Source organism: Maylandia zebra, linkage group LG8, assembly GCF_041146795.1.
Source record: "Maylandia zebra isolate NMK-2024a linkage group LG8, Mzebra_GT3a, whole genome shotgun sequence".
NCBI lineage: Eukaryota > Metazoa > Chordata > Actinopteri > Cichliformes > Cichlidae > Maylandia > Maylandia zebra.
Window position 1 is genome coordinate 9,953,000 of NC_135174.1, and position 22,952 is coordinate 9,975,951.

At 42.1% G+C, this 22,952-nt stretch overlaps 3 protein-coding genes and 1 non-coding gene across 5 annotated transcripts in view; all 4 read left to right on the forward strand.

Annotated features, from left to right (window-relative positions):
* The first annotated feature begins 544 nt into the window (after positions 1–544).
* Positions 545–6,620, forward strand: rsl1d1 (ribosomal L1 domain containing 1). 2 transcript variants are annotated; one of them, XM_023153377.2, is made up of 10 exons: positions 545–597; positions 1,107–1,193; positions 1,427–1,566; positions 1,699–1,837; positions 2,227–2,375; positions 3,609–3,710; positions 4,045–4,138; positions 5,711–5,836; positions 5,936–6,109; positions 6,214–6,620. In XM_023153377.2, exons 2-10 carry the CDS (start codon positions 1,161–1,163, stop codon positions 6,340–6,342), a joined length of 1,086 nt encoding a protein of 361 aa, XP_023009145.2. In that variant the 5' UTR covers positions 545–597; positions 1,107–1,160; the 3' UTR covers positions 6,343–6,620. The 2 variants fall into 2 exon arrangements, with proteins under 2 accessions (XP_023009145.2, XP_004557680.2); XM_004557623.3 differs by having other exon boundaries at positions 579–597; positions 6,211–6,620.
* LOC111500848 (small nucleolar RNA SNORA55) lies at positions 3,800–3,927 on the forward strand. The gene has a single exon (XR_002721280.1). It is a non-coding gene; the product is annotated as a small nucleolar RNA SNORA55 (small nucleolar RNA).
* A 2,460-nt stretch (positions 6,621–9,080) lies between the features above and the next one.
* Positions 9,081–12,086, forward strand: LOC101481281 (transmembrane protein 238-like). The gene has a single exon (XM_076887290.1). It carries the CDS (start codon positions 9,332–9,334, stop codon positions 9,824–9,826), a length of 495 nt encoding a protein of 164 aa, XP_076743405.1. The 5' UTR covers positions 9,081–9,331; the 3' UTR covers positions 9,827–12,086.
* A 2,680-nt stretch (positions 12,087–14,766) lies between these two features.
* snx29 (sorting nexin 29) overlaps positions 14,767–22,952 on the forward strand; it is a 143,158-nt gene continuing 134,972 nt past the window's right edge. The window contains exons 1-6 of the mRNA XM_004557625.3: positions 14,767–15,185; positions 16,206–16,270; positions 18,930–18,982; positions 20,478–20,602; positions 21,271–21,451; positions 21,558–21,628. Coding sequence (XP_004557682.1) covers positions 15,179–15,185; positions 16,206–16,270; positions 18,930–18,982; positions 20,478–20,602; positions 21,271–21,451; positions 21,558–21,628 — 502 coding nt within the window. The 5' untranslated portion in view covers positions 14,767–15,178. The remainder of the gene's footprint in view (positions 15,186–16,205; positions 16,271–18,929; positions 18,983–20,477; positions 20,603–21,270; positions 21,452–21,557; positions 21,629–22,952) is intronic.

A 22,952-nucleotide genomic window follows, 5' to 3' on the forward strand; every position in this document is an offset into this window, starting at 1 on the left:
GACCCATGACCTTACAAATCTGTTTGATGCACTTTTAATTTAGGTTTTTAATATGTAAATGTTCTATGCAGAGTGTTTGAGGGTAGATTAAGGAAGTCTGAAGTGGCAGAGATGCAGGACAGGTGTGAGGGCAGGGAGGTGGACGGGTTCAAGGTGAGAAAAAGATATCAGGGTGGAGAAGAGTGAAGTAATGGTAGCAGCAACAGAAAGGGAAAGTTTATCAGGTGGTAGTGAGATCTGAGGTATATTACGAAGCCAGATTAATGTCTTAACGAGCTATGTTGAGCTTAACGTCAGAGTTTTGCAAGTGAGGAAAGTGACTTTTTAAAAAAAAACCTGGCTAAATCACGTGATTAACGATTTGCTCTGCACTAATCTCTTATTTGCCACAGTGCTGCATTTTACTGTTATATTTTATGCTTTTATTTATATTATAATTTTCCTTACAGTTTTTGAATCACCATTTTATCGTTAGCGTCATCATCTGTTATGTCTCTGATTGGAGTTGGTGGCACTTCGTTTCAGCCGGAAGAAGAGTCATGTGACGAGTCACAGATCCGGAAGCAGAAAGACCGATGTGCAAAAAAGGGATTTCCGGTATTTGCTGGCCTGAGCTGTGAAATACTTGTTGAACATATTTCCCGTGAATGATATCAGTTCCATTTTAAGCCAGAGAGAAAAATTTTTTTGGCAAAGCTACTTTTATATATCCTTTATTTTTGGATGTAAAATTCACACTGACATTAAAACTTTATTTTTCAAGATAGATAAGGCCAATAGGGCAGCAGATATTTTAGAAGCATTTCACAGACTAGGATTTTCATTAGGATAGAAAGGATTAGTCCATCCTGAGCTGTCTCCATAGGTGAGATGTTTGTTTTTTGTTTTGTTTTTTACAGGAACTTTATTGAACAAACAATGAGTATAAAACATATAAACAGATGAAATATACAAAAGAATAGAACATGAATACAAATAACCAGGGGTAAAAATAATAATGATTATATAAATACACCCCAAAATCCACATATATGTATTGTTTTGAGAACCTTTTTGTTGGTGGAATCCGATATTGATTTTATGTACACATATATTTTACGTCATAGCATGACGCTCAACGCATGCGCCCTGGTGTTTTTTGGGGGGTCCACGTGTGAAGAATGGCAGAGAAAGCTTTACTGGACCGATCGCAGGTAAAAGTTTGATTGATTTGTGATTTCAGATTTGTTTGAATTAGTCGTTTTTAGAATGTTTGGGTTACGCTGCTTGTTAATAAAGTTTGTTACCACGTATCTAATGAGCCAGCTGGTTCCAACTAGCTTCTTCAACATGCTAACACGTTTGGCGTTAGCAAATGCTAACTTTTAGCTCAGGTATTAAGCTGCCTCATTTGTATTGTGGTGTCTTAACTTAATGTGTCTGACAGGTAAAGAAGGCCGTCCAGGCCCTGCAGGCCTTCCTAAAAAACAAAGCTAGTGGTGAAGCCCCGTTTCTGGATGAGACTCAGCATATCAGCCTGCTCTTCACCCTGTGGAAGATACCCAAAGAAGCGCAGACCATACGCATGTGAGCAGCCCAGGCGACTGAATTTTAGTTCCTCCGTCGCAGCAAATGTTTTCCAAATTTAAAGTAATTCGTTGATAATGGCATTCCCCCAGAGTCATTGTGTTTCTTTTGTTTTCTTTTTGTTATCCGCAGTCCCTTGCCCCATGGCCAGCGGTCAGACACAGAAGAGATTTGCCTCTTCACCAGAGATGAGCCCAACATGACCTCAGAGCAGACCCAGAGGTTTTATAAGAAGCTTCTGCAGGAGAGAGGTGTCAAAGGCATATCAGAGGTATGCTGTTCTAAACTGATGTTGGTCCAGGTTCAGCATTGCAAGCAACCAATCATATTGGTGTGAGGTCATAGTAGCATATGGAAAAGCCATCACATCACACCACTCACCTAACACAATAACCATAACTATAGTCCCACAACCCTAATCCTAACCATGATCATGTTCCCACCCTCATTGAAATCTGGCAAAGAGGAGTCAAGTCCACTTAAGCTGCTCAGAGTAGGTATAAAGGAAGAAGGGCTTAACTGCCACCTTTTTGGGAATTTTTCCTAAGTAGACATGGGCAAGGTTTTTTGTTTTTTTTGCTATCCTGAGTGTACATTTTTCTGCTTTAAACCGTCTTGTCAGTGGTAAGAAACATTCAGGGATGTGTTTGCCTGTGGCAGATCATACCGTATAAGGTCCTGAAGACGGAGTACAAACCATACGAAGCCAAGCGCCGCCTGCTGGGAAACTTTGACCTGTTCATTTCTGATGACCGCATCCGCCGACTGCTGCCATCGCACCTCGGGAAACATTTCTACAAAAGTAAAAAGTGAGAGCGCTTTTCAGTTTGTCCTGTTTAGTGTGTGTGTTAGAAAAATAAGAACTACGGTTTGACTGTAAACTATACTATATATACAAGGTTTTTTACTTCATGGGTTTATGCCAGGTCATAACATCACCCCCAAACGCAGCAGCAGACTGGCAAACCGCGGCCTCACCCCCAAACACTGTGGCAGATTGCAGTATAACCCCCAAACGCCACGGCAGACCTTGGCAATTTGCGGCATCACTGTCAAACGCAGTGGCAGGTCGTGGCAAGTTACGGCATCACTCCCAAACACTGTGGCAGATTGCAGCATCCCTCTCAAATGCAGTGGCAAGTCCCAGTCTCACCCCTGAACGCGACATCACTCCCAAACGCCGCGGCAGGTTGTAGCCAGTCGCACCATTGCACCCAAACACCGCAGCAAGTCGTGGTAAGCTGCAGCATCACTCCCAAATGCCGCGGCAGGTCGTAGCAAGTCGCGGCATCGCACCCAAACATTCTGGCAGACTGGCCAATCGTGGCATCGTACCCAAACGCCACGGCCGGCCGTGGCAAGTCGTGGGCTCACCTGCACTCTTTGCTGTGCCATCCTGGCATGCAGTCGAGTCTTGGAGCAACAAACACCTATTGGGGAGGAAAAAGACAGTGGAAGATGGGAGATAAACTTGCGTCTGTGCGAACACTGTAACATTAAACTCTAATTCCAAATCAGCCAACAGACAGAAACGCCCTCCATATGTCTTTTCTCATTTCGAGATGATAGACCAGTGTAAAAGTGCCCCAATACAAACAGATTGACCAATCATGTTACTTGCCTCTCTTTTCGCGTCGGCTTCCTCAGAAACTCACTGCAGGTGATTCTCCGAGCCCTTGGCAATGCAGCTGCTCGTGCTTCTGTATGAGGATGAATGCAAGAAATTGGATTTGAAAATATAGCATTGAGCCACAGAAGCCACTAAGAAGCGTGGAGGGAGAACATGCCAAAGCAATACAAACTATCACATTAAAAAAAATTCAGCAGCAGAGGAGAAAAGAGCAAATCCAGGTATCCAAAGAAGATAAGAGCTTAATGTCATTTGAAACATTATTGAAAGCAAAGCCCCTTATTCCCACAATTTTTCACCCCCACTTGTGTTCTCTGAACGTTTCTCTGTTTTGGATACTTTGCTGCAAATGACTTTAAGGTGTCGTGTAGCTGCGACGGTTCTATTCTTACCCTTTTGCTTTCTTTTCCAGAGAGCCGCTGTGCGTGAACCTGCAGAGCAAGCATCTGGCCAGAGACATCGAGAGAGTCATCCAGGGGACCAGCCTGAAGGTTACCAACAAGGGCTGCTGCTGGTGAGATTTATTCACGTGTCCCTGGTTTCAGCTTTTTGTGCAGAAATTCCCCTTTATTAAAAACTCTTCGGTAGCAGATGATCTTAACTGCACCTCAGTACAACCTTGTCGATTCTCTGTAATCGATACGGGTCAGACTGGTGCTATAGAAACTCAAAGTAAATCCAGATGGACCTCCTCTTTCTGTGGAGCCTGTCTCTACAACTTTGATACACAATGTTTAGCATCTTACTCGGTTAAAAAATAAGAAAGTCACATTGGTGCTTCATATACTGCTGCTGTGATCTGTGTGTTTGGTAACACTGTGTTTTCGTGCACTCTGCCTGTGTTGCAGTATGGCACGTGTTGCCCACTCGGGCATGACTGCAGACGAGGTGACGGAAAACATCGAGGCTGCCGTGCAAACAGTGGTCACCAAACTGCGCATGGTGAGAACTTTTTGTTTTACATTTGGTTGTTAGATTTTAGACTTATCACACCCCGACTGAGCTGATCTATGCCAGCTCTCAATAATATTCCTGATATTGAGATGGTAATTGTTATTCTCTCACTGATAGGAAAAGTAGCTGTGTAGAAATGTGCAAATCACAGTAGTTTGAAGCCGCAGTAGTTTTAGAAGGCTTTGTAGTTGCATCAAAGTGATGGCAACATAAATCCCCAGTAAGGCTCTGCCTCTTTAGCGTGGGAGGGAAGTCCCCACAACTGGTTCCAGCACCAGTCTACTGGTGAGAAAAACAAAAATCCAGCGTCTCGGTGCAGAAATGAAGAGTTTTGAGTCGTACATGTCATAATAGCATGTAGATAACAGCTGATTTGTTTCATTGGCTTCAGCAGTTTTTATTTTGCCTGTGATTAAACGTGATGGATGATGCGTTCAGTGGGATCGGGTCTTTCGTGCAGTCAGTTGTTAATTGATTGTTTCATGTATGGAAGAAAACGCACCTCTCGGTATCAAACGGCACAATTTTTGTGCAGTAAAATGGGCACTGATCAGCGTTAGGGTTGGGCAATGTGAGGAAAATCTAATATTCCGATTATTTTGTGGCTATGTTGCAATACGCGATAAAATATCACAATATGTCCTGAGCCTCAGTGTCCCCAGCACCGGGGACAAAGGGAGTGAGCTGCAGTTTAAGCCTAAGTGAAGTCAGCGTGTGTGGATCCACAGAAACATCCGAATCTCAGCTAAAAGCTCAAATAAACCATTTCAACAACCATCGAACAGCGAAAACGGCAAACTATTAAAAACGCAGTTACGCAATGTCGTGAAATGTGCCTAAACACAAACAAGGAAGCTACAAACTCACTTGACTTTACGTAACCAAGCAAACGGCACGTGTAGAGATCTCACAGATTCAGACCAAAATAACTTTATGTTTGATAAAAAATAACATGGAATTAAACTTACCGTGCTGTTTTTCTCTCGCCGATCGCAGTCGTAGGTCGGGTCACAGCTGGTGCGGGGAGACGTTCACACGTGGAGTTTAAAACATTTTTCATTTTGCAGTGGATCACTTTTCAGCTGGTGGAATAACTTTGTGGTTCTTCGACCTTTTCCGGCAATAGTTTAACGGCATGATTTGCAAATTACCGCATTTTGTTTAACGTCCTCCTCGTGAAATCCAAGTCTGAATCGCCTGCCGTCGCCATATTTCTCCTTTCTGATGGTGTATAAACGCGCATGCTCAGTGCAGTGTGCCGGGTAGAAAACTTTCCGGTTGGGAGGGGGGATTAATGATGCATTTGCAGCTTGTGGGAGAAAAAAAACTCAGTGAATTATGTGCAGACAGCTTAATATTTCCATGGCAACCTATACTCGATGGTTACGATAAAGCTATTTTAACCATGGTACGTGGACAAACTTACGATACATCGAGTATATCGTCCAACACTATTTAGAGTTTGCAATTTCAGTTTGGAATTCAAAAAGTTGCACAGCGTTCTTTTATGTATCGATGCAAGTTTTTCTTGCCGTGTCTGATTTGATCGCTGTTTTACAGAAAGGACCAGTGATTAAACTCATCCACATTAAGAGTCAGACGTCGGTGGCTCTGCCTGTCTACACCTCAGACTTGGGCCATCTCTCTGTCCTGGAGTCTAAACAAGCTCAGACGCCTAAAGACAAGGTGAGTACAAGTTAGCACTCAAAATGTATTATTATTTTTTTTGTATAAGCTGCATTTGTTGAAACATTCGGAAAAGTAACAAGTTTGTGTGCATTTCAGGAATCTGCATCCACAAAGAAAAATAAGACGGAGGACAAAGAGAAAGCAGATGCTACTGCAGAGGGCAAGAGGAAGGTGAAGAAGGTGAAGAAAAATAAAGCAGCAGCTGAAGAGGAGGAAGAAATCCCACAGCTGGTTCCCATAGAAACCCCTGTCAAAAAGCCTAAACTGGAGGTCAGTACTTTTCACAGCTGTTTGAGTTGAAGGGAACCTCAGCAGATGATTCAGGTTTTGTTTTTCTTTGGCATCGTTAACGTTTCCTCTGTTTTTTGTAGAAGGCGTCCAAAAAGAAGAAGCTGGAGAAAGCCCCCAAACCCGCAGCGCTGAAGAAAGGAACAAAAGCTCAGAGCAAACTGATCAAGAAGACCGACTCCAAAGTAAAAAGAAAAGTACCTAAAGTGAAATGATCGTTAACGTGGACATTGAATTATTTTTTTTTCTCTGTTCTTCTTTTTCCCTCTAGTTTTGTTGTATTCTGTGAATGTAATGTCACTGTTTGATGACAGAGACAAAACTACTCATGTGTTTGATTCAAGCCCATCTTGTGCTGAGTCATCATACAGTGTCAGTGCCTTGGACTCGACCTAATCAAGCAGCTAACGTGTGAAAGATTCTCTCACAATTCCCAGTTTTCATATACAGTGTTGGGGTTACGTGCTGTTGTAATAAAACCTGAACGCTGAAATATTTTGTCATTAAATGTGTTTGAAACTGGAGGAGTTGCAGCGGAGGCTGGAGCCTATCCCCGCTACAATAGGGCGGAGGCGGGGTACGTCCTGGATGGTTTTTATGCAATTTATTGCAAAAAAAATGTGCAATTCTTTTACGTTTTGTGGGTGAAAACATTACACAAGCTCAAATACAATACACATGGTATTACAGGGTTAAGGGCTGTAGTTGGTTAATATGATTACTTGTTGCCACTGACAAATGGAAATGCATTCAAATTATATTTATATGATTAATATGGGATTATAAAATTCAGCTTCAATTGGAGATGTTAAAAGTTTGTTGTTGAAGGCTTGCAGCCATTTTCTGCTAAGATTCAAGTGTTCGATTACAGACACTTCACTAGTAACAGTGTTTGAGTAGTTTGGCTGGTGGGAAATGTTGATGAGTGTATAATTTTGACAACGATCCAAAATGTGCTGAAAAAGGCACTCGGTGAGTTTTTGAAAATTGTGGGGGGAATATTGTGCAGCAGGTGAGTCAATCTATTGGTGCATTTTACTTGTTGAACGTGACGCTAATGGCAGTAACCTCACAAACGAGAAACCCCGCTGCTCCGTGATGTCAGCAGATTCAATGCCCTCAAATATTCATGACAAGTTAAAATGAAGATTTTATGTACAGTGATGCTAATTTGCCCAATTACAATGACTTCCTGAAAGTAGAGGAGTGTGCACACAAAAATGGATTAATTCCTCCACTATAAAAAAACATTGTTGCTCAACCTATCAAACCCGAGTCTCCATTTAAAAGCTATAATAAGGCAGCAATGTGAATAAAACACTTGAATTTAACTGTTTGCCAACCTCATATTCAGAATGTTTTTGCTATCATGTGCAGGCACAGCCTTGCTTATTGTAAATGAATCACAGTTCTTTATTATGACATTCATTAGTTCTGAAAGGTGGATTTTTTTTCAATTTCTCTAATATTTGGAAACTTGCAAAGATGCATAAAGTAATCGAGCAGTGGATGAAGCCTGATGTGTAATCCTGTGAACAATTTAGAGAAGATAATGAGATGCTGCTTTTTTAGGCCTGGAAAGATGAGTATTTTCAGCTACTCCTGTTATTTACAGCTGCACTTGTTGGTCAAATGGCAGCAAAATAATTGTGAATAGGCAACTACACTGCTAAACTGCACTCTGTTTGGGAACCTCTGGGACATGATTTATCAGTGCATCTATGCCACAAATTACACAGACTGTCCAAGGAGCTCACTCAGGTCTCAGAGGAGACCGGAACACCATCCACCTTACATCAAGGAGGATTAGCTCGTACATCAGCAAGGAATAATCATGTGGCTTACATGGTTGAGGATTTATACAGACTATCTATCTATATGTATGAACAGTTGTTTGCTCTAACATGTATTAGCCTTGTTTGCTTGTGCTGGATATGGCTCTGTGCTTGCAAAGCCATCCAGCTGTATCAGATGACATCCCCATTGTTAATGGGAATAATACCTATAATACCTAGCCTGTGCAGCAGCTGTCAGCAAGTAATAGTGCGTTGTGTGTGTGTGTGAGAGAGAGAGAGAGTGGAGAGGGTGGAGTATATCCAATATATGAAACTCTGCATTTCTTTGCAACATAATAATGTCAGAAACTGCAAGCATGCATAACATTCTACACACCATCTGATTCTTGTGACAATAAGCAGTTTTGGGTTGTTTTTTCCCTGCTTTCGAATAGACAGCCTTTGTTTTGGAAGTGTACTGTAACAAGATCGTCCTGACAGCAAGCTAATGAGAGGTGATGACATTGTTGTCATCAGGTGGGCTGCGACTGTCTGTCCTCACTCAGCTGTGTGGGTGTGGTGGCCCATCTGGAATTACAGCGTGTTCACGGGTTACTGAGCAGCAGATTAAGAGATGCATCAGGCAGTCACACACTTGGTCATCGTGCAGATGATACAACTCTTTCATGTGACTTTTGGGAGGTGCTGCATTCATGACAGATGTCTGCATGGACTGAGAGAATGAACAGAACGGCTCGGGACTGATTTAAAGAAGACAATCGGTGTCCTGTTGAGGTCCACTTGCTATCATCTCCCTTCTCTGTACATCAAAGGTACAAGGCTTTGTTTCAACTATGGAAACTTCTTTTTCGGGTGACTTTGGGAGCCAGCGGTTGTACCCAGACACACAGCCAGCAGCTGCTGAAGGCCCGGGCCGTGCTTACCTCCACAAACCTATCATCGTGATTGTGATGGGATCTCTGATGTCTGTAGCAGGCGCAGTACTTTTACTGCTCCAGTACTCAGGGGTGACTGAAGCGTCCCGCTCTGTAGCCTCGGCCTGCCTGTCTTTAGGGCTGATGTTTGTGGCGATGGGGCTGGTGTGGGTCGCCATTCTGAAAGAGAAGGAAAGGCGGAAACGGATCAGCCAGGGGGCTTGAGCAGAAGATGGAAAAGACTTGATGATGTCAAAGATAAAATGCTATTAAATGCTCTTTATAGTGCTCTGACACATCCAGTACAGTCAAGCTGGTGTGGCTCTTGCTGATAATGGCCTGAGTACACTGTACTTTGACCGTGTCACAGCAGGTTGTTTTATGTTTCTCTCAGCGAGGATCAGACTTGATTGTCTTTGCTTTTACACCGGCTGCTAAAGTTTGTCGCTTTGGATTTTCTTCCACGTCTGGATAAACTCTTTGGATAAGTTATCATGTCAACACCTGTACAGGTGGAGCCCATCATGGAGAAGAGGTACGGAGGAGTTGGCCGCTGCAAGTGCTCATTTTGGTTCGCAGTGGCCCACGACATACTCGGTGTCTTGATTATAATGATTGGGGTGTTTGGAGGACTGGTTATCCACGATCTGTTTGTCTACGGCGGGGCCATTATCCTCTTCCTCAGCCTGATCTGGTGGGTGTTCTGGTACACGGGGAACATCGACGTGCCGCCGGAGGAGCTGGAGGACGACGTGGGCTTGACGAAGCAGAAGAACCGTGGACTGAGCCGGGCGGTGAGGCGCTTGTCTGATCGCCTCGCCAGCGGGATCAGGAACTCCTTCAGAAAGAGCGGCAGGCTGGTTAGACAGGGCCCCCCGGCCGACAACGGAGTTGTAAACGCCGGTGCAGATGTGTCGCTCTCTACAATCTACGACGGCACCCTGGCTTCTACTTCAAACGAATTTGTGAGAGAGACACTGTCAGTGTGAGCTGCTCCACGGCAGAACACAGAGACACGGACTGCGATCATTATATTTGCCTTTTGTTGAAAAGGATTTTGTGTTTGCTCTACCAACATGCACAACTAATGATTAGGTAACAATGAAGTGCTGCCCTGACAAGAGCCACATGATTGTACCTTGCTGATAAGATGCAAACTTTGCACACTATAACAGTGTTTTTACATGACACCGATTAAGAGACAACAGCCTCCTCACTTATCACTATTTCTGATATTATTCGCGTCACAGATTTTGACTGTAAATAGAAAATGAAAAGGTATATTGATAAATGTGTTATGGACAGCCTTTTATTGTAAAAGAACGGCAGTAGAAGTGTGCTAAACACGATCAGAGGAATGATGTGTGGTTTTTATGGTTTTTGTAACAAGTTAAATTTATAACATTTACTCAAATTAATATTTTATGTTAAAAAAGCTTCAATGTCGTCACCCAAAATAAACACATTGTAGTTTTGATGACACAGGAAAGTTCCATGCTTGTTTATGCGTCATGAAAGTGATAAGTCAAGCTAAGTTTAGATCATTCAGCTATTTGCTACCAGCTGTCTGGTTTCAGGTCCCCCTGTGTGCTTATATGTGTTGCAACAATCAATGGCCCTACATGGTAAATAAAATCTATCACAGATTGGCTTCAAACTAAGAACTTAGACCTTTTATAGAGGCACAGACAATAAATCAATAAACCATGTGACGGGATGACCCTAAGAAAGCGATTCAGCCCAGAGTGTGGTTCAACTGAAGCCTTGCAGTTATGAAGGTACACAAATTCTTTAACATTGTGCAGGTCTGACCTTCTGTCAAAGAAGGTTTTGTTACAAATATAAGACGACTTATTATGACTTTCCACATTTTTTTTTCGTATGTTACAGTTACAGTAGTACAGACGTGGACAAAATTGTTGGTACCCTTCGGTCAATGAAAGAAAAACTCACAATGGTCACAGAAATAACTTTAATCTGACAAAAGTAATAATAAATAAAAATTCTATAAATCTTAACCAGTGAAAGTCAGACATTGCTTTTTCAACCATGCTTCAACTGAATTATTTAAAAAAATAAATGCATGAAACAGGCCTGGACAAAAATGATGTTACCCACAACTTTTATATATTTTGTTGCACAACCTTTTGAGCCAATCACTGCAACCAAACGAATCCTGTAACTGTCAGTGAGACTTCTGCAACTCTCAGCAGGTATTTTGGCCCACTCCTCATGAGCAAACTGCTCCAGTTGTTTAGGTTTGAAGGGCACCTTTTCCAGACTGCATGTTTCAGCTCCTTCCAAAGATGCGCAACAGGATTGAGGTCAGGGATCATAGAAGGCCACTTTAAAATAGTCCAATGTTTTCCTCTTAGCCATTCTTGGGTGTTTTTAGCTGCTTGTTTTGGGTCATTGTCCTGTTGTAAGACCCATGACCTGCAACTGAGACCAAGCTTTCTGACACTGGCCAGCAAATTTCTCTCTAGAATCCTTTGATAATCTTGAGATTTCATTGTACCCCGCACAGATTCAAGACACCCTGTGCTGCAAAGCAGCCCCAGAACATAACCGAGCCTCCTCCATGTTTCACATTTGGGACAGTGTTCTTTTCTTGATATGCTTCATTTTTCCGTCAGTGAATATAGAGCTGATGTGCCTTGGCAAAAAGTTCAATTTTTGTCTCATCTGTCCACAGGACATTCTCCCAGAAGCTCTGTGGCTTGTCAACTGTAGTTTGGCATATTCCAGTCTGGCTTTTTTATGATTTGTTTTCAACAATGGTGTCCTCCTCGGTCGTCTCCCATGTAGCCTACTTTGGCTCAAACAACAACAGATGGTGTGAACTAACACTGATGTTCGTTGAGCATGAAGTTCAGCTTTGATCTCTTTAGAAGTCTTTCTGGGCTCTTTTGTTACCATTCGGATTATCCGTCTCTTTGATCTGTCATCAATTTTCCTCCTGCAGATCTTAAATTTCTGAATGACATGTGCAACTGTAGTCACAGGAACATCTAGCTGCTTGGATGATTTATGATTTTGATTTTATGATTTTCTTTCTAATCACCTGAGACAACTCTTTCCTTTGCTTCCTCTGGTCCATGTTAAGTGTGGTACACACCATGTCACCAAACAACACAGTGACTATCTGGAGTCCTATATATAGGCCCACTGACTGATTACAAGATTTTAGACACCTGTGATGCTGATTACTGGACACATTATTTTCATTCTTTTCTAGGGGTACCATCATTTGTGTCCAGGCCTGTTTCATGCATTTATTTTTTTAAATAATTCAGTTGAAGCATGGTTGAAAAGCAATGTCTGACTTTTACTGGTTAAGATTTATAGAATTTTTATTTATTATTACTTTAGTCAGATTAAAGTTATTTCTGTGACCATTGTGAGTTTTTCTTTCATTTACCGAAGGGTACCAACAATTTTGTAAACGTCTGCAGATGCTTACATTAAACATACCCAAAGTTTGAAAAAGGTTGCTGAGCATACGGACAAGTTATCACTATGAGCAAAAGAAAAGGTGCTCTGAATGCTCGATATCAGGTGTGTTTCTTTCTTTTCTTTCTACTACTGGCTAAAAACATCTTTAATATGGTCATTTGAGTAATGGCTGTGAGGACAAACCTGCTGTTTAGAACTTTTTTTTATTTGGACGAGCCAATCAGAAGAAAGAAGACTTAAAGGGAGGGAGCTAAAACAGCTTCTTTTAGAGGATGGTGTGAAGAGCTGCACTAAGGCTCAGTATAAGACAAAGAAGATGTTTTTTTTCTTTTAACTGTGAAAAAAAAATACTGAGTTGGACATGAGCGTAGGTTTCCAGTAACTTTTTACATTGCCAATATCTTATTTTGTAAGCGATTCTACTTGAGTTTTGTTAGCTCGAAGATCTACTTCAGACATGACTGAAGATTTACCTCTTCTTGGATAAAAAACAAAGCCCAGAGTAAATGACTGGGCTGGAGAGCTGTTAAATGCCACCAACACCTCCTCCTTTATCCAAAAAACCTACAGCGATCACCTCCCAGTGTTTCGACTCCCAGTTATCTTTTGGTCCAGGACCAGCTGTGAGCTCATAAACTCTGTTCAAAGTATGAATTTCAGGGTGCTAAACTCTGAACCACCCATGTTAAATCAAATAATAATAATAATACTGATATCATGTTAATCATACACAAGTAGTAATACCATAAATTAGTATGTTGGTGCTCGTTTTGCCACGTTATTGTCCCAGACTCTCTGTCCACCTGCCTAAACACATACCCTGATTTGCTATAAAACATATAATAGGCACAGTCAAAGATAAATGCAGTTATGGAGTCTTCTGAGTCATAGAACCATGAAAGTCTATCATTGTGAACCTTTGTTGCAGGCTGAATGTCAAACATGCAAGAGTAGTTTTTTTTATGACAGCTGAAGTTGATCATTACATCAGGTCCTTCAGACTTTTTAGCCGTGCATACATAAAATCTGTAAATTCTTTCACATGACTCGTGTTCACAAGACTGCATACAGCATTTGCTCCACCTGACACTGCATGGCCTGCAATAAGTGGCTATGTGGAATTTTCATCTCTCCCCAGTGCTGTCCTCAGGTAAGTCTCATATTCAATCATCAGTTTTGCTTGATACTTTTTAGATGCCAGTTTACATAGCAGTTTAACTGTTTATTCATTCTACAAACACCTGGGTATTTACAGTATGTGCTTAGTTGATGTCAGCTGATACAAATGCAGCAGTTTAAACTAGAAACAAGGTTACTGTTAACCTTGCAAAGTAGAGCACCACAGGATGTGGTGATCGAATGTACTTTATTAAAGTGCATTATTAATGTACTCTTACTTTATTCAAGTATTTCTATGTTTTCGTGTTTTCTCCTACTGCTGTTAGTACACTCAAAAAAATCTGTTGTTGGATGAACACAATTTAATCATGGCACCCTTTTTGCACACAATTTAACCAAGTACAATAAACCATTTTCTTTTGCTTATACCCCACTGCATTACGGGTATAGATATTGTTCTTTGGACTCCATACCACTTATTTTAAAGCTTTAGTTGGTTATTCTTGTCGTAAGAGATCTATTTTACAGTCATGTGAAAAAGAAAGTTTTATGTGCGCCCAATGATTCGATAACTTGTAGAACCAGTTTTATCAGCGATTACATGAAGCAACTGTTTTCTGTATTGCTTTATGAGGCTGTCACACTGGAGGAGTTTTCATTAATGCACGGCACTCTTAAGGTGGCACCACAGCATTTCAGGGGTGCTGAGGTCTGGACTGAAATAACTGGGTCATTGGAGCACATTCATTATTTAGTTTTCCAGCCGTTCTGTTGTAGATTTGCTGCTGTGTTTGAGATCATTGCTTTCTTGCACGAACTGATTTTGGCTGAGCTTTAGCTTGAAAACTACCCTCTGAAAACTTTTCCTTTTTCATGTGACCTTATGATCCTGCGGTGGACTAGTTTCTGCAGGCACCTTGTTGGCCAACAGCACCTGAAGCAGCCATTGTTAACACGGACCCCACCCAAACCTGAACTTGCTTCTGCTGCATGTTAACATCCTGTTAAAAGGGAGTTTTTCCTTCCCACTGTCGCCAGGTGCTTGCTCATAGGGGATACATATGACTGTTGGGATTTTCTCTGTATTATTATGGGGTCTTTACCCTACAACCATTGTTGTGATTTGGGGCTATATAATTAAAACTGAATTGAATTAGGGACATCTCTGGGGGAAAACCAGCTTGTGCACCCTTGTGGCAGGGCTGGTGTAAAACGTTTTCTACACTTTTGATTTCAGATAAAATATTTAATGCTTTTTACTTCTGTTTCAAACGCTAGAGTTATATTACAAAAGACTACAACTCCCACTTCCGCTTAGCCGTCATATGACGACTGTGTGTTTTGTCATGTGACCCTGGCGCTGCTATGTCAGTCCTCCGTTTCCCTTTTTCGCAGTGTCGCAGGCAGCAAACCGAAAACAGTCCGTTTCTGTCCGAAACGGCCCAACACACCTTAGACCCGTCCTGTAGCTGGTTAGAAAACACACTCCGGTTCGTGCTTGTCGCACTTTACCCGTGTATTTGGCTGTGTGCAACTCCTACATGTCAGAGTGGTAGACTCACAGCTCTGCAGCTTACCGGCAGGCCTCGCTGTTCACCGACTAAGCATCAGTCCTCACGCCGCCCTTGGGTGGGTCCGGCTCGGCCAAAGAGACAGCATGGTCCCGGTGCATCGCTAGCCTCTTGTGATTAAAGGCGACAGCAAGGGATGAATGGTATCAGTGGGGAAGTGTTTAGCTTGGATGCTACTGGAGTCTGTTTATAAGGATGAACGGTAAGATTTGCTGTTTCACTGCTTTCTGTTTCTTACCCATAAAATCACAACATGTCAAATCACGCCTGCAGGAGATTGCTCAGAAACTTGGCGAGACTTTCTAAGTTTCATTTGGGGGCCTTTTAGTTGGTTTCCATAATGTCTGATATTGTTCGACACATGGCTTTCCCCCCTTTTTGCTAGCTTTGTTGAAACGATAGATCGAGGTCAAGAATGCTCCAGGAAAACGAAGCAGTTCCGCACAATGTAAGTGGGGTTTCTCAGGAATGAAAGTGTTAAAACGGTCTTATTTTTGCAAATGTTTCCAGTGTGTAAACAACTGGAAACCCCATAATGCTTAGGCCAACTGTGACTGAAAGCTGGAAAGCACCTAATAGTTTTTATATGAGGGAAGTATGCTTGAAGTCTCTGGAAAGCCTTGAAGCTTACGGTAAGAGGTGTGTGTTTAACAAGCTCCTGGCCTAAATTCACAGGTAAACAAGCTGGTGGATGAAAGTAACTTAAGTCCCTTTGCAAACTCACAGGTGCTCCAGAGGAAACACATGACCGGGGAGCTGCTCCAGTGGGTTGGCAGCTCTTCGATGACTTAAAACCTTTGAGATAAGGAGCATCATCATTGCCATTGTGAATATGCTGTCTGGGCTGCAGGGTTAATGATTACTAATGTTGATTCGTCTGCTATTTTTTTCTGGATAATTCACTCAGCCCATAAAATGTTAATATAAAACATTGTTCCACAGTGCTTCTAGAGGTTAAAGAATCCTCACAGTACCCTGTAATATTAACGTCCATAGGCGCTTCCTGTCGCAGTTGGAGCTCAGCAGTCCTTAAACGCAGAACTTCGCAGTCAGTTTTGATTATTTATGTTGATTCCGAGCAGCCATTACTTGCCACACAACTTCATTTCCTTCTTCATTGTCATGAATAATGAATGGAGTAACGATAAATGATGGGAAATTTAATCTGTGGCAACGTCATTTTCCTCATTCCTCTTGTTTTTGTTTGTGTTACCCTCCGCAGGCACCCAGCAGACTGATACAAAGAGGCAGAACCTCCTGGAGAGGCTGCTGGATGCTGTGAAGCAGGTGAGCTACCGGTTATCTGGACGTTCTTTATGCTGGAGACGAGAAATTATCATCAGTGCTGCAGTCCACATAGACTGAGCGAGGTTTAATAATTTTAAGCCTCTGCTTTTATGGTCAGGAAATCAGCTCACATTAAATGTGTGACTAGTTGTGAGTGATCTTTTCTTTGGAACAGGCTTTTTTTAAATTCCCGGTCAACATTTTTGTGGTGACTGAATTTGTTACAGTTCCTTCTATCTCCCTTTCTATAAACACAATGGAGGAAGTAAAACAGAGTTCTGTTGACGGCCTCTGTAACCCAATATTCTGTAGAACAAAGTTAAAAACATGGGTAGAGTCCTACCTAAAAGAATACAATGACCATGAATACAAACCCCATTCCAAAAAAGCTGCGGTTGTTTGTAAAATATGAATAAAGACAGAGTCAAACCTAGGATGCTTAATTGAAAGTAGTTGAAAAACATGAAAAAATATATACCGTAATTCCCGGACTACAGAGCGCACCTGATAAAAAGCTGCATGCTCTAATTTTAGAAAGAAAATCAATTTTGTACTTGTACAGGCCGCACCCGATTTTAAGCTGTATGCGTTTCACTTGTAATATGAGATATTTACACAGAAATATTACACGTGAGGCTTTTTAATGTTTAATTTAATCCGTAAGGTAACATAAACGTTATGCTAACATACAAAAATACATACTGCAAATGCTTTTTTTCCTCGAACAGCGCTACCTTTAAGTATACATACGTATCAGTAACACACAAATTACGTTGCTTATGGTTTTTTTACGGAACAGTGCACAAACAACATTACAACATCTCTTAACAACCGGTAAAAATATATACCGTATATATACTACTTATCAATTTTATTGGTCTACTGTTACCAGGCAAAATGTTTTTGGCTGCATGAAAAAAAAATGCATTAGCTGCACGTCAGTATAAGCCGCAGTGTTCACAGTGTGGGGAAAAAGTAGTGGCTTATGACCCGAAAACTACGGTACACGTTAGGGCTGTGCGATATGACCAAAATCTCATATCCCGATATAGGAATTTTATCGTCCTGATAACGATATAAATCACAAAAATGTAACATTTTCTGTAAATTCTGCAGCTCGTCTTGCGGGAAGTGTTTCCAGCTGCGCGTCATGTAGCTGGAGTCGAGTGTTTTAACAGATGCATGAAACGATACATTTTTAGACATAAGTTGTAAAGGCCGCTGTTTTCTTTGTGAGTATTTATTACACGGCGTGCTGCAGGGAAAAGCCTGTTCTAACGTTTGAGTCTAAGGTTTATTTTTTAGCACCTGGCGGCTCTTTTTTAATTCTCATCCGTAAATAAGCTGCTCTTTCACGTGATTCCGTTTATTTTGAAAAGTCTCAACAGGATCTTGAGCTTTATTGTGAAAGGTTTATGTGGAACATAAACAAGCGGACACCGATGTTACCATCCTTGTTGCTAACGACAACGCATAAAAACAGGTGCTTGTCCGTCTGTAGTGTGGTTATATTAAATATAAGAGAAAGAGAGAACTTTAAGAAGTTAATATAGCCGCTACAGTGACCATCAAAATGATGAAAAAATATTGCCGTAAACAGTTTATTTTGCAACACCAGGAAACAAACGATAGCGCAAAATGAAACGATAGATGTTTTTATATCATCATCCGATATATATCGTTATATCGAACAGCCCTAGTACACGTTTTGTATTAAATGCCAGGAATCAGTTTCAAAAAGCTGGCACAGGACCAATAAAAGACTGAAAAACTCTCACAAATGTGCTCTATTTTTGTTCTGTTTTTACTCTAGTGTGACTAAAATGATCGGTGTCTTTCATAAGTGAAGATGTAGGAAGCTTCTCCACCCTGTTCATAGTTATTCCTTATTTTATTTGGTGCCACATATGGTGCCGTCCGGGCGAGGTCTTTGCCAGAGAAGGCCGTACCTGTTTGACTGACAGTGCCAGATCACGTCCTCCCTGTCTCATAACAGCAGGGCTGCACAGTGTGGTTGCATTTAAAACATGTCCGTTTAGCAGCTGAAGTCCCACATTAAGCAAATATATGGAAATGAAATATACTGTTTCACTGTCTACACAGCAGCTGCTGCTCTCAATTCCGAAATGGGTGCGGAGTGTTTTTCGATTTTTATCTATACCTTACAGAGTGTTTCAACTCATTTTGACACGGGATACTTTTTAACGTCCGAGGAGAAAAAAACCCCTTAACTCTTATTCTACTGGATCGGGTTTGGCTTGATGCTTTGAGGGAAGATGAAACTGCATGTACGGTATCGGAGCTGGGCTGGACTCTGACACTGTGTCAAATGTAAATATCAAAACTGAGACCAGTGCTGCCAGTCAGACAAGCTTCCTTCTCAGGTTTGCAGCACCAGCCAAGCCCCTACAGTTAATTCTTGAAGGTCAGATCAGAAACACAGTTTGACCTTTAAATCATTTTCTGTAATTCCTTTATTTTGTCTGTAACCTTGTAACCACAGGCCAGGAGATGTAGCACAGATACCCTCTGTAGTGTCCGTAGAGGACTAAAGGAGGACCCGATCTGCAATTTAAGGCTTTGAAAAGTGCTGTTAGACTTTTTTAACTTAGCAGACATACATGAAGAAAAAAAAAGCAATTTCCTCATATCTTCCCAGTGCCAAATCCGCTTTGGAGGAAGAAAGGAGATCGCCACAGACTCAGACAGCAGGTAAGAGGAGCTGCCTGTTACCCAGAAATTCTTTTGCTTTATCACGATGGTTATTTATCATTCTAAAAGGTGCTTTGTTTTACGTGTGGAGCTCCAGGTCATAGATGATGTAGTGCTTTAGGCTCCAGTATGTGCTCGCGCTACCTCCAGCTTTTTCAGTGCAGCGATCTGGCTGTACGCCCAGCTTTGAGGGTTACTTTCTAAACAGCAAAATCATTTTTTTAGATGGAAAATAATTGTTTTTTGTTGTTGTTGTTGTTTTCGGTCTGAGAGCTTTAGCAGACTTTCCATCATATCCGAGCAGTGAGAATGTTCTCCTTTGTGATGTTAATGGTGGCTATGTAAGAAAAATGATGTATCAACTTTGTTCCATTAGAGCTTCACGCTGAGAGAGAATACTATTGATTCATGTTCTGTGCTGCTCAGATCTCATTTTCAGCTCTGAGTACTGGTTTTTAAGATTCAATATTATGTCCGCCTTGTAGATGAAGAGCATTTATAAAAGACTGGTTAGTGGCACTAATGCACCTGTTTTTAAAACTGCGTGCTAGTAGTAGGATGAATGACCTGTCTCCTCTCTAGGTCAGAGGATGCTGTAGCCACGACTTCCAAAAGGAATTTGTTTTTACTGTATGGTCCACAGTATAGTTTTCCACCTCTCCTCAGTTCATCTTAAAGTTGGCGACCAGTACCGTGATGCATGGTATACCCAGCAGAAAAGGACCCCCCCTCCCCGTCATCACATCATAATAGTAGAGCTGGAAAAAGTGTGTGGCAGTGACCAGCTGGTTGCAGCACAAACGGCGCTTTAAATGTAAAACTGTGATGTTACCGTGCCCCTGCTCGGCAGATGGCCTCCACAATCCAGCGAGAGGGCCTCTGCTTACAGAGAACTTTGCCTCTGGCAGAACTAACAAAACAGAAAAACACATAGTCGGAGTACATTCAGTATAGGTGCGTAGCGCAAACATGGGACACAAGGGAATGTCGCTTTCTCTCATTCTCGGACACTAAAGCTCAGAAAGTTCAGGAGCTAAAAGGGCGGAGAGTTGAAGCTGCAGAGATAACCTCAGGTAAAGCTGCCACATTAGGGTCTTGGAGAGCTCAGTAGAAAAGGGATACACAAACAGAGCCTGGAGGTCATCCAGAGAAGGCGTGTGAGAGCTACTGCAGTCTTGTATGAGAGAAATCTTATATCTATAGTAGATTTATGAGATTCAAATGTGAGGCCAAATCCCATAAAGTGAAGCTGGGTTTAACCTCAGGCCTTTCAGACTATCTGCATTAGGAGAATCATTTGATATGTGATGCACTCAGTTAATTGAACATTAACATTAACATGGATTAGTTGTAGTTTCATCTGAATGTACAGCCAAAGCAACATTTCCAGTGCAGCATAAAAAGCACAGCAGGGTGAACTGGGCTGTTCTGACTATTAGGCGACACCCCCACCCGCTTGTCTTCATGTTATCCTAACCTGTCTTTGTCTCTGCAGGGTGATCTGTCTGTGCGCACAGTTTGAAGCGGTGCTGCAGCACGGTCTGAGGAAGAGCAGAGGTCTGGCCCTCACAGCTGCCGCTCTCAAACAGGCCGCAGGCTTCAGCAGCAAGACTGAAACAGGTACGCCAGGTTCCCGTACGGCTGTGAAATTGTGGGTTTAGAGTTGAAAAGTGGAGCAGAAACTTCACTTTAGCCCTCTGTGACCTTGGATAAGCAGACTTGCGGAAGGTATCCTTAAAAACTACAACCACACAGCTTATTCTGTGGAATATTAAGACAGTGTTGCTATTGAGGACAAATGCGTGACTTCTGTCATGTATATCTATTACCATATGCAATGCTTTTCTGTATTTCACAGGCAGTTAGAAGACAGGATTGTGCCTGAACCTGAGGATTTAGAGCTTACTAATGAAGCTAGGGCCTCTGACAATGCTAGAAATACAATAATAGCCAGAGTTTCAATTTTCTCTGAGGTCACATGGTGATTGTATGCAAACCAGCAGCTTAACGCTCATCCCTATTAATTACCACACCTCAGAAAACACAACATTAAAACAGACCTAGTTTGAGTTCTGAGGAGAGAACAAAGGATGGAGACGGTCGGGATGGAGCTGTGTGAGTGGTGCGTGAAGGGTCCCCTCTTCTGTTAATGAGAGGGGGGATGTGCTGAGAGAGTCTTTTGCAGCTTCTTTTCTGCCCTTTTGAACTCTTACTTAACTCCAGAGCAGTTGTTTTTCACAATGGAGGTGGAGCTTATTCTTCCTCTTTCCTTTTGTCCCGCTCGCTAGAGTTGACTTTCTGGTTCTACGTGAAGGAGCACCTGAACCGCCACGAGCTCCAGCGGTTTTACTCCCTGCGCCAGATCTCCTCAGAGCTCGGCCGAGGTCGTGCCTGGCTGCGCTGCGCCCTCAATGAGCACTCGCTGGAGCGCTACCTGCACACGTTGCTGGCTGACCGCCCCCGTCTCGGGTTAGTGACAAGCCCCCTCGTCAGTTATGCTCCGCACACATTTTCTCAGCTAGGTGGGATTTTTTCTTTCTTTTTCGCTTGTTTATAGATCTTTTGTGTTTTCTAGATCTTACTATGAAGACTGGGCTTTTGTGCTTGATGAAGAGAGAGCTAGTATGCTTCCCACCATGGCTGCAGGTGAGCTTGTGTTTTGGCATTAAATTATTGGTGGTAAACACACTAAACAGCTTGCTGACACAGCAGGAGAGTATAGGGTTCAAACTTTAATACAGACTTTCAGCACTGTGCAAAAGTCTCGAGTCACCCAGGAAGTTCTTGTAATCGGATTTTTGATCAGCCATACGTCATCATTTCACAAGCATCTGATTGGTAACAGCTTCATTTTTCAGCATGAACATGATTTCAAACACACCTCCAGTACATATAAAGCATACCCGGATAGAAAAACGCATAACAGGACACTATCAGCCATGGATTGGCCTCCCCAGAGCCCGGGCCTAAACATCTCTTGACAGAGAACAGAACAAAAGGCAGCCAACATCCAAAGAAGAGCTTTGAATGTCCTTTAAGAAGCCTGGAGAACTATTCCAGAAGACCAATAAGCTGTACTGTTCTGCTCAGTATTAGTTTGCTCCATTTAACAATAAAGGTGATCATACCAAGTTTTCATTTTCATGCTCATGATAATTGTAAAAATTATTTTTTCAAGCAAAATATAAAGAAATGAGGAGTGGTGCAAGACTTTTGCACAGTGCTTTATGAGTTGGTTATAAGTTAAGCTTAAGTAACATAAGTGGAAGCAACTCAAACTGTTAAAGCTGGATGTAGCCACTCTGACATCAGACAGTAGCCTCTTTACTGCCACCTGAATATTAGCATTTTGGCTAAAGCTATTTAGTTGCAGACTGAAGGCTCTAGGTAGCTTGAATGCATCCACAGACTGTATGCCTGCATAGCCCAAACACATCTGCATACATTTCACCACAGCTTAAAACAAAGCACCAACTTGTTGGATGGCCTGCTGGTGTAATTAGCCACACAGCAGGGCATATTATGTCTGATAAACAAGGTTAAAAAGGTCAGCTCAGCGACTCAGATAATGCCTAACAGGCAGCCAGGGAGCTACGGATGTCCATGTCAGCTCCCATCCAGCATTCAGATTGTTGGAGACTCATAAAATAAAACTCCACTCTAGGACGTGCAGTTTGCTGCATTTCCACACTGGTTTCGTTTTTCAGCTTCTTCTGTGGCCCCTCTCATACAACTAAGCCCGAGGTTTAAAATTCCCTTTTAAAATATGGTCCTTTTGCTGGGCTATATTTGTTGCCCCATTATTAGAATTTACACACTGGAAGATTTAAATTCAGCCAACTTATGGCTGCATTTTTAGTCTTTAAATGTTGTGTTCTCGTGTGTTACTAACCACACTCAGTCTCTCTGAAATGACTTCACACAAACGGAGCCGCTGTAAAACACAGGAAACTGACTGACTTTGCACTTT

Coding starts and splice junctions, on each gene's coding strand:
- LOC101481281 (XM_076887290.1), top strand. CDS start 9,332: ATGTCAACACCTGTACAGGTGGAGCCCATCATGGAGAAGAGGTACGGA.
- rsl1d1 (XM_004557623.3), top strand. CDS start 1,161: ATGGCAGAGAAAGCTTTACTGGACCGATCGCAG. Junction 1,567..1,698: donor GAAGCGCAGACCATACGCAT/GTGAGCAGCCCA, acceptor TGTTATCCGCAG/TCCCTTGCCCCATGGCCAGC. Junction 4,139..5,710: donor TGGTCACCAAACTGCGCATG/GTGAGAACTTTT, acceptor GCTGTTTTACAG/AAAGGACCAGTGATTAAACT.